The sequence below is a fragment of the Uloborus diversus genome, chromosome 2, assembly GCF_026930045.1.
Source record: "Uloborus diversus isolate 005 chromosome 2, Udiv.v.3.1, whole genome shotgun sequence".
NCBI classification, from domain to species: Eukaryota; Metazoa; Arthropoda; class Arachnida; order Araneae; family Uloboridae; genus Uloborus; species Uloborus diversus.
The window spans coordinates 66,641,629-66,653,408 of NC_072732.1; the positions used below are offsets into that span (position 1 = coordinate 66,641,629).

At 32.9% G+C, this 11,780-nt stretch overlaps 1 protein-coding gene across 1 annotated transcript in view; it reads left to right on the forward strand.

Annotated features, from left to right (window-relative positions):
* Positions 1–9,714, forward strand: part of LOC129216346 (coiled-coil domain-containing protein 39-like) — a 58,739-nt gene extending 49,025 nt beyond the window's left edge. The window contains exons 16-19 of the mRNA XM_054850559.1: positions 35–194; positions 780–1,084; positions 7,525–7,638; positions 9,517–9,714. Coding sequence (XP_054706534.1) covers positions 35–194; positions 780–1,084; positions 7,525–7,638; positions 9,517–9,714 — 777 coding nt within the window. The remainder of the gene's footprint in view (positions 1–34; positions 195–779; positions 1,085–7,524; positions 7,639–9,516) is intronic.
* Positions 9,715–11,780: the final 2,066 nt, after the last annotated feature.

Consider the following 11,780-nt stretch of genomic DNA (forward strand, 5'->3'; position numbering starts at 1 on the left):
AAAACCTAAACACATCCTATGTGATTTTTAACAGGCTGAAGACGAAAAAAGAGATTTGCAGCATGAACGAGATAAATTAATATCCAAAGTTTTTGAAAATGCTGATGAGTTATCTGCTCTGAAAAATACGCTTTGGGTGATTGATGCAGCAAACGAGCAATTCAGAGAATCATTGCACCCTCCTGGAATTTCTTGTAAGTTGTTATTTTTGTGTTTCACCAAACACGATCACCCTCAAAGAAAGATACCCAATTCTATCGGGATAAAAGCAGAGTAACCTAATTCAAAGTTAAAAACTACTCCTTGTTTGCACTTATGATTTTTTTTTTCTTTGAGAAGATACTTGTCTTTTTGAAATTTTCCCTTTTCAACCCCGTGAAAATCAGGGAGGGGGCAATTTTGTAAAGGTGTACCTAGTAGGGAACCGTCATTATCCCTTAAACAAATAATTTAGATAACTGAATTAACCATAGATAGATGGGGCCATCAGTTTCAGTTACCTCCACCTCTCTAAGACACTGGCCCGAAGGTGAGAGAAGTTTTCTCCAGTTTCTTGAACACATCAAACTGCTAGATACCAACCACGAGGGTTTTTAATTCTATAACAGGAATGTATGATATAGTTAGTTAAGTTTCCAAAAATATGAAAATTAAAAATAAAACATTCAAGCAAAAATGTAATAATTTAAAAAACATGGTTTTCTTTCGAGTTTAAGCATTTAATTTTTGTAAAGTGTTATTTCATAAGAATTCAATGTTATACCTTACGTTTATTCTAGTGGAAGACAGTGAGATTCTAAAGAAATCTGAAATTGATGGTCAAGCAATTGCTATTGAGCTTCACGAGAGTAAAAAACAAGTAAAGGCATTAGAAGAGCGTATAGAACAGAAAAGAGAAGAACTGAAGCAAAAGCAAAAATCTTCAGATGAATTTCAAGACATTATGCTTGATAGACAAAATGAAAATGAAATGATTTCTAAAGAAATAGCTGAAATTCAAGCCAAAATTCAAAGAGCTGACAAAACCAATTCACGCTTAAGTCTTGAAGTAAAAAATAAGAGTGATCAACCAGATATTGAAGAGGTATTTAGTTCTTTTAAATCTATATCTTTAACTGAACAACAAGACCTCTATTTTCGCAATCGTTAGTCCTGGATGCATGTATCCAATTACAAAAATGTTCAAAATCAGATGCAGAGTTAAAGTTTGAAGCGAAAATAATATGAGTCAAAAAATACAAAATCCAACTTTTTATTCGGGCCTTAGTTTTCCTAACTTATATTCAGGAAAATAATCTCTATTGAAAATAATCCCAACATAAAAAGTTTGACATTAGTGCAATCAATATTAGCCGAGGTATGAAACGCAACATTTGGTGACTTGGGGTGATTCGCCAGTAGTTGACAATTTAGTAGAAATTTCTACAAGTTCTATTTCATTTTACAAAAAAAGAAAAAAAAATGGAAAAAAAATTGAAAATTTTTCTATGTGTCTATAAAACTATCAGGAGCAACGGTTACTAATCATTTTTCTGTTTTGCTTATTATTTTTCAAGTTATTTCGAATAGAAGTTAAAAAGGGAGATTTCGCTAGTAGTTGACTACTCACTTCCAGTAGTTGACCACTTTTTAAACACTGTAAAATCTGAAATCTACACTGTTAAAATCGGACCGGATGCATGCCTGTATGTACTTATGTTCCCTTAAAGGTCACCCCTGATTGATTGTTGGGTGGATGACGTCATCACAGATGTCACGTGACTTTGAGGATGGTTACACGACAGTGATGACGAATAGGTTAAAATGTCGTGAAAACTTCGTGACATTTGGCGCCAAAACTAAGTTAACAAAAAACGGTACCAACTTTATATTATATCTTCAATTTCTTGTCAAGCCTACAAACGCATATGACGTCATTGATATATAAGACGCCGAAGGCACCTCAGGCAAGAATCTAGGTATGAAACGCAACATTTGGTGACTTGGGGTGATTCGCCAGTAGTTGACAATTTAGTAGAAATTTCTACAAGTTCTATTTCATTTTACAAAAAAAAAAAAAAAGGAAAAAAAATTGAAAATTTTTCTATGTGTCTATCAATGCTTAAATATTAGAACATTACTACCAAAAATAATGCATTGATATTATGAGTGATCAGTGCAAGTGCAGTAAACTCCTAATTATCTGCAGAATAGGGTGGCATGGTAACCACGGATAAGCGAATTTCGCGGATAATCTGCAAAATAAATTAAAAGTGATAAATAAAAAATCAACACTCGCACATACTTTTAAACTCTAAGCAATTTATCTGTAGCAATTTCTCGCCAAATTTGGCACCAAAAATAAGTTGTCGAAAATGATGCCAACTTAGCGATATCTCTTTAATTTCCCGTCAAGTTCATAGCAGCCACTCCAAGCAGATATGACATCACCATCATGTAAGTCGCCACAGGACCCGAACGTTACCGTCGACCCGAATCTAGTCAGTATAGCTGCCAGAATAATGCCTAAATATTATAACAAAACTTTGAAGTAACCCTTACATAAAAAATGTTTAATAGTTTATACGAGGTGTCCAAAAGTAACTTTCCCTGTATACGGAATCCTAGTGTCCTATTCGCTGAACCTATCGATTCAAAATTTTCGATACGGTTATTTGAAGGAATGCGTTAGAGATTGATGATTTTAAACAACGCAGTGATCTCATAGCTGCGGTTACAGTGCTAGAATCTCAAATTTTTCAACTGACACCACCCACTTTTTCCGTGCGCAAATTGATCAGTGTATTGATGAGCCAGAAATGGCATTGGATCGATCGGCGTGTCACGAAATTGTTTGTTCGAAAATTTAAACACAGACTGGAGAAACACGCTTTTCCACTCTGCATTTTAAAGATTTTTTCTTTAAGCTTTGCACATGGTATTCAGTGGCTAATGCTTCTACTACTGTCATACCCTGTGAGTTGTGCAAAATGCTTCTCTTTCATATTGTCGCTAGGATAAACAATTTTCATCTTTGCAGTTTTTGCCACACGCCACTCGTTACAACGCAGTTTGAGGTTTCTCAATACGCGGATCAATTTGCGCAAGAAAAATGTTTGTGATGCAATTCGAAATTTCCGAAAATAGTTTACTATAACAGAATCTGTGTTAGTACTACGTTGTTTAAAGTTTTTGCAATTGGGATAACATCTGTTCAAATAACCGTGTCAGAAATTTTGGTTCAGTGGACTGGCGGCTAGTCAATAACTTGCAAAAAAAATTTTTTTTTTTTTTGAGCAAAAGTAGCATTATATTTTATCTTAAGCCAAGAAATGTTTGTAATCACTTGAGTTTCTAGAAAGAAGCTTTAAAACCAACATAAGATCATTACTCGACCGTTCTGGTCAACTACTGGCATTAATTGCATTTTAGACAACCAGTAGTTGACCACTCCTCAATCCCAGCATAAATGATTAGTAAATTAATGCAATTTTTTTTATTTACTTAGTATAAATATTGATGATCAGCATATATCAGTAAATGAACCTGAAGAATAAAATTTAACGTCGAGGAATACGATTAAACATTTTATCTCATGACAATTCTCACTAGTAAGAAAAGTGATCTTCTTTAAATTTTTTTATATGTTTTTGTAATTGTACCGTCCCGTCCTAACCTCCATTCAAAACTTTAGTTACAATTATAAATTATAAGAGAAAACTTCATGGGATGCTATAAATTAGTTCCAGCAATCAGATTAAAAATATCTACTTATTTATTCTTGTTTTGTACATATTAGTACTCGAGTGGTCAACTACTGGCAGGTGGTCAACCACTGGCGAATCACCTACACCACTTTACACTCGCCACCGATAACACCTTTTGAGGGGAAATATAGCGGCTAACACGGGTTTAAATTATGTGTGTGCAAAGAGTTTGATTCTTCAAATTGCACGAGCATTTTCGGGGTGTTTTTTTTTTTTTTTTTTTTTTTTTTTTTTTTTTTTTTACTTCTACAACCTGTCATTCTTCTGAAAATGTGATAAGTTTCAGCCTCATCTTTTGCATGGTCCCTTAAAATTTTGAATTCAAATATCTTCTTGAGTTTTGGTCGCACAAATTTGTTTTTGTGTTAGTAATACAGTTGGCTCTCTGTTTAACGACTTTCAAGGTACCACAAAAAATTGTCAAAGCGTCCTTAAACAGAATGCTTTTAACACTACAGTGGACCATCTGAGACCGTGAAAAGCCGTCTTTAAATAGAGAAAGTCGTTAAATAGAGCGTCGTTAAACAGAGAGCCTACTGTATTTTTTAAAGGGGATTATTTTCGTAAATATAAGTTAGGCGACTGAGGCCCGTATAGAAAGTTAAATTCTGTATTTTTTGACTCATTTTTAGCCTACTTTCCCAGTAAAAGTCAGAGAAAGAAGAAAAAAGCATGAAAGAAGGCTTAATGCATTTTTTAAATATCGCAAAAAATCAAAAAAAAAGTCAAAAATACTTAAATAATTATCGAAAAATTAAAAATATGAAAGTAGGGTATTGAGATGGGGCAAAACGTCTGTCAGTCTGTCTGCCCCCCCCCCAATAACTTTTGAGTGAATATCCAATTCGAACAATTTTTTTGTTCGAAAGATATCGGCGAGGACACTTCATTCCTATATTTCAATTTTTGATTTGAACTATTTTTCGTTCAATATTTAACACTTCAAAGAAACTTTAGCGTCCACGGGGAAATTCAAGGCAATTCCGAACTTAAAGGCGAGCTTGCTTCAAACAAACTTTGTAGGAAAAAGCTTCTGATGGAAATCATGCATATAACATATGTTTTTGATTCGAACAATTTTCCGTTCAATTTTGAACAGTTCAAATCCCTTAACATTAGCGCTTACGGGGAAACTGAAAGTCAATGAAGATTCCGCACTTGAAGGCGGATTTACTTCAAAGAAATTCTGTTGGAAATAGTTCTTGATGACAAACTCCCAACTCCGACTCCGAGAATTTTGGGCACCTGACTCCGAATCCGAATCCTGTGCCCGACAATTAGTCGGACTCCGACTCCCCGACTTCGGTTCTGACTTCGCAGCTTAGGCAAAAATTTATAAACGGAGAAAAAATGACTGACTCCAACTCCGACTCCGCAAACATTAGTAGACTTACGGACTCGAAGGGAAATGACAGATTCCAATTCCGAGACTTTGAATGAAATATCTTCAGCTCCTGAATCTGACTTCTATCGCAAAATGAAATTGACTCTGACTCCGACTCCGCAACCATGGTTTTTACTGTGAAATAATTATTGTTAATATGATTTGTTTTTATTTTGACTCTAAAGTTTTAATTTATGTATTCAATTTTTGGCAGAGAAATTCGGAGTCCTTTATGTTTCTAATTAAAGATATACGCAGACGATTTCTTTTTCGACAATGAAAATTATTTCTTTAGTTGACATTTCATTGTTTTTATTTATATTTGAAATTACCTTAATTCATTTTTTAAATTATTTTTTGGCAACAGGGGAAAAACAAACGATTTTTTTTTTTTTTTTTTTTGATATTATGTATTTATTTTAATGAGCTTATTAATTTTAATTCTTTTTTTTTCTCTTTTTAAAAGCGGATAAGGATTTTTTTGTTGATGGATTAAAATTTATTTGCTGCTTTGTTTACAAGATACTGCTACTTTATTTGCTCGTTTATTTATTTTTTACGCAACTAATTCTGTAGATGAGCGAGGCATATTTTATTTCTAGTAATCGGCTTAAAATATTTTTAAAAATATGTTATAAATAGTTTGCGATTTTAGTCCATTTTGAGAATTTTGATCAGATACTAGAAAGTCGATATTGGTATAGGGGAAAGTAGGCTCGTTTAGTTCTAGACAGAACTTTTTTTTCTCTCATCAAACAATCAATATCTTAACTTTGCATCTGATTTTGAACCTTTTTGTAGTTCGCAACTCCAACGAACTATAGGGGGCACTGTAGCCACTTTCTAATGGCGGACGAAAAAGGTAAAACAAACGCACGTGGTAACGAAGAAAATGCTAATAAGCCTAGTAAATTTTCTTCGTATGCATGATTTTTTCGCTTTATTCTTTTTAAATTAATTTTCAAAGTCTTGTTGATATTCTGGACCACGTAGAAAGAAATGAGAATTCAAGAAGCATTACTAAACGTCAAATATTAATGCAAACTACGTAGTTCGTAGTTCTAAGCAGCCATTTCCACGATGTTGAAATGGATATATATCAATTCTTGATAAAACTAAATAATAATTGTGGCCTGACAAGAATAACAATTAATGCTAGAAAATTCAATATGACATTACGAATTATTATCAAAAGAAGATTTCTTCTTTGCCTTGCTTGACTAGCGCTTATTGTTTTGCATTTGTAGCTGAGTTATTTCTCTCAAATTCCCGAATCGGTTAATTAAAAATTTTTCTGCTTCGATGTTTCTAATTTCTGAGTTATGATTTAATTATGACATGTTAGCAAATCATCAACAGAATTCTCACGGATATATGGTGGTAGTTTTCTTTTCAGTTGATCTACCATTATTTCTTTTTATTTATCGAATTCTGTTTAATCTTTCAACCATTTTATTCCACTCATGATAAAAATTAAAAATGGTTTAACTAACACGCAGAATCTCGCCAAGGGTATTTTGCTCACACAGTACTAAAACTATAACCCTAAACAAATTTGGCGGAACCTTTCAGCTGAGAATAAAAGCAATAAAGTAAATTCTTTCTCGATTCAACATTTTTCATTTCGTTCTACGATAATATATTCAAGAAAATATTTTGCATACTGTCCATTCCAACTAAATGCTACTGTAAAATATGGTTAGTTAAATTAATTTAAGATTTTAAAAAAAAAACCCATATTCTTACAAATTCGCACAAAACAATAAAACATTTTACCTGGTATAACGTTATCCTAGTTTGTCAGTCCAGAGTTTTCGCTTTTACCATTTCTCAATCAACTCACTTTTTAGAAGGAAATAAGGAAAACTAACATTATTTTGAGAAGCTCGAGAATACTATTAAGGGACGAAACAATTTCTGTAGCTGAAAACAATCTAAGACACGTCGATTGCGTTAATAAATACTCAGAACAAACTGCCTGTGTTTACGTCAACAGACACACGTGGAACGCAATGTGGCAATGTTTTAGTTTTTTCGGCAGTTTTGTAAATCACCGCTAGGTAGCGTATTCGAGCGCTGGAGTTGTGAATTAGTATGCATCTAGGACTAGCGGTTGGGAAAATAGAAGTTTTGCAGGTTAAACGAGAACACAATGTATAGCATTAAACTAGGGTTTTCTAATACATTGATTTGAAATAAAAATAGCTTTCCATTAAGCAACTAAAAAAACATTTTTTTTTCAACAGAATGAAAATAGAAACTCAGAAATTAAGAAAATGTTTATCAATATTAACTGCCAGTTCTTAAGCAATTAGTTATGAGTCAATATTACTTCAAATAAACTCATCGCATACCTTATGATATTATGTGAGTGTGCTATCTCATTTTTTACAGGACATTAGGATATATCTTTTACGAGAAATAAGAAGAACAGTTTCGGATTTACTCTTTGCTGCTGTTGAGAATAAACCAGAGATTTTTACTAAAGTGCATGATATGTTCCAAGAGGTACTTTCTTTACAGTATATTTTTTTAATTATAGAACTTTTTTAAAATTCTCATTTTTTATCATTTTTTTATTTGTAAACATTTATTGAATATATAATTCAAAACAGTAGAAAGGTAACAATAATTCAATCAAAGATGCAAAATAAATTTTTACAAAGTAATTTGAATTACAAATTTAGTTGTTTATCCTTTTTGTTTTGGAATATGTACATCTCCTTATTTGCAACTCCAGAGCTCGAATACGCTACCTTGCGGTGATTAACAATACTTCTAAAAAAGGTAAAACATTCCATTTCCACGTATTTTCTTTGGGGTAAATTACGGGCTTCAGACAGTTCATGATGTAATATAATTTGAGAAGAATAGAAAAGAAAGCTCCCCACAAACAAGATGAAAAATTACTGTCATTCACTAAGCGTCAAAGCAAGTTATTAGTTACGGTATTTGTTTTACCTTTTCATCCGCCATTAGACAGTGGCTGCAGCGCCCCCAATAGTTTATTGGAGTTGCAAATCCCATCTTCGATTTTTGATTCTTTCATTTTTATTTAAATATTTTATTCTTAATTTTTCCATTTTTGGAAACTTAACTAAGTATGTCATACAATCCTATCATAGAATTAAAAACTCTTGTGGTGTGTCTCTAGTAGTTACCATGTTTTACTGCTAGCGACCAACTTTATAAACTGCAATCCATTATCCTTTAAAATATTACAGCCGAAACTTTAGGAAATATAAATATCGCAAGAAATCTTTTTGAAAGAAAGTTGATAAGTTTCTGTTTTGGCCTAGCAAGCCAAAATTGTTTAATTTTTTAAAGAAATCGTGGTGTTAATACGGCAACATCAAAAACTTTTCTTCCCCCTTTTTGGTACTAAATTTAAGAGAAAGGGAACAACACTTTATCAAACCGATTGGGTGTTTTCTATTTCATCTAAATCCATTCTGACTCAAAACAGTACTAACCAATCCGATCTCTTCCTGTTTCACCTAAATCCAGTCTTACTTAATAAGAATTAGCCGAAGAGAGAGACTTAGGTGCTCGAAATTGCTAGGCTGTTTTCAAGTGTGTTCCAAAAGGCATCTGTACGTTAAGATTTTCTATATCCGTCGTGGTAGCCTGATCGGTAAGACATCGGACTTATGACCGGAGGGTCCCCGGATCGATCCTAGCCGGTCGAAGATCCACCATCTTCATTAAGGGTGACTCGGCGACGTTAAATATGCTCGTGGTCACAAAGTCTTCCAAGTTAAACGATACCTCTGGGGGTGCTAGGCCAGAAGTTATTCAGTTTCTGGTTTGATTCTAAATTCTAGAACATCACCATAGATGGTACTGCCATCTATTGTGTTGTCTGAGCCAAATCGGACTTCCACCTAAAAATAGGTGCTCGATTAAACGGAAGCCGTAGCTCTCTGCCTTAAAATCGAATAGCATTGCTACTCGGGCTCGATTTCCCGAGTGGCACAAGTAACAACAACAACAAGATTTTCTATGAGCACGAACAACAGCTTTCAACCAGCAAATAAAAAGAGATTCGAAGTTTACTTAGTTTTCAAATTGAATATTTAAGAATATGGTAGGAAGTTCCTTTAAATCCTTTACAAAACATTGAGGATGATGATAAAGAGGAAGATAAAGACGATGATGCCGAGGAAGGGGTTAAATCCAAATTTAGGAAGGGGTGCAACAACAACAACACTAGGACGTATATCAGTGGTCTGAAAACCTTAAGAATAATTATTTCAAAGCCGCGTCTTTTCTTTTTTTTTTTTTTCTTTTGTTACACTCTTATTAAATTCTTCAATTCCTTACTCATTAGAAGTGATTAATACGTTACTTTTCTTTTTCTAATCAATATTTTGCATTTTCTTCCAGGCTAATTTGCCGCTCCCATCGAGAGCCAGATCTTCACTGTCCAGACATTCTTCAATTTCTAGTTTGAATTCTCGAAGTACTTCCAGGAGTTCTAACCATAAAAGTAATGGGTCTCAAAGATCAAATCCTAGCTCGGGTAGACAAGGTTCATCTGAATCAGTTTCACCTTCAATAATTACTCTTGGTGCTGATTTATGAAGTAAATTTGTCCTTGTTTAAAAATACTACTAGTTGCTCATTTTCGATTTTCCATTTTTCAGATTTTTCCTTTCAAGTAATATTTTAATATAATACTAGCGATACCCGCACGGCTTTGCTCGTAATATAAAATTAAAAGGCCATTAGGTTCGCCTGTATATATATATACAACATGAGATACATATTTTAAATATAAATTCAAAGACATTGAAAAAATGAAAGAATAAATACTAAAATGTATTCATGAATAAACACAAGAACATACAAATGAAAAAAGTGAACCAGGGACCAACACTTTCTCAAGGGGAGGATTGGTCCCTAAGTTTATATACATATCTATAAATATAAAAATGGAGTTTGGTAAATTTGTTCCCTAAGATCTCAGAAACTACCCGGCAGATTTGGCTGAAACTTTCACCGTTTGTTCTTTTTGGTACTGGGGAGGTTTGTAGACCAGTTCGAAAAAAATCCGATTGATAGTTCCTTTTTTATTCTAATTTGTTCAAATTTTCGCATAAATGTCCCAATATGGCGGTAAAAAAATGCGTGTACATATTAAAATTATGTGTCCATCGAAAGCGCTTATTTTTCTGCTGAAGATGGCATCTGTTAGAAAGTTCTAAGTTGTATGAAAAACGAGTTATGAGCTTTTTTTGTTCCATGTTCGAAGGCTTTTTTCAACCCAATTCATTATTTAGTGTATCATCTCAACTCCCAGTTCATAGTTAGAATCGCTGAATGTTTTTGTGTTTCGTCTGACTGTTTGAGGCTTTTCTCAAGTCAGATCTCAAAGTAATGTTTTTTCCCCAATTGGCTAATAATAACTAGATTTAGTTGATTATTTTCCATTTAAACGGAACTTTAGTGTAATTAATCGTTTTTTTTAAATTATTTGTGCTGATTGAATTTTTTAATCACTATCCAATCTAACAGCAGAAACCTCGCCAAAATTTATGCAGAAAGATTTCAGTAGCGGATGCATTTGGCAGTTGTTTCAACTGTCGCGGTTTTTGAAGTCAAAGACTACGTAATAATGTTTGTCAGCTTTCACTATGTAAACAAAATATCGTCAATCAAAGAATCTTTAAAAACTTTTTTTACTGTAAAATAATTCAGCAACTAAATTAGGCAAATCCATAAACAGCACAAAAACTTTCATTAATGTGACTTTGTGCACAAATTTAAACCATCGCCAAATTTTACTACTTATTTTGGAATATGGTGACCAAAAGTATCTTAGCATATGGCGACAAAATCTCTTAACAAAAATTAGTAACATACCGTTTTACAAAGTAAGGAGGGGGAGCATTATCCAAGGTATCCCAAAACGATTCCCGCAAATTCGGTAACATTTTAAATCGCACCAAGACCCCACAATAATTGAAATTAAGTTTAAGGGGATCACGGGCCCTCGGCTACATTTTTTTTTTAAACAGTTCGTTCTTCAATGGACATACAGAGAAGGTAAGACTCCGTGTAAAAAAAAGTATTAACTGATAAATCTTTTTAAACATGTGCAGTTTAATTTCATATTTTGGAAATTCTTCAAATTTGTATACACTTAAATTTCGTGTTTTCGTTTCTAAATGAATACTATTTTGCTCTTTTTACTTACTGCTACTTCAGTTTTATGAGTAAGGAAGAAGTTAGATTTTAAATCACGTCAAAAAGGTGTGTTTTAAGTTATTTCACTTAAAACAGAAAACAAATGCAAGTAACGATTGTTTCTCATAATTATTGCTAACACAGGCAACGCCGGGTATTTTTGCTAGTATATATATATATATATATATATATATATATATATATATATATATATATATATATATATATATATATATATATATATATATATATATATATATATATATATATATTCTTCGAAACTCAAAAAAGGGGGGCGCTAGGGGGCACGTGTTAATATTCATGGATAAAATTTAAATTTTGCAAGGATCATTTATTTGTACAATGGAACAAATTGAGGGGGCGTCGCGTAAAATATCTGCAACTTTAAAAATAAGGACCACCCTAATAATATATATATATATATATATATTATATATATA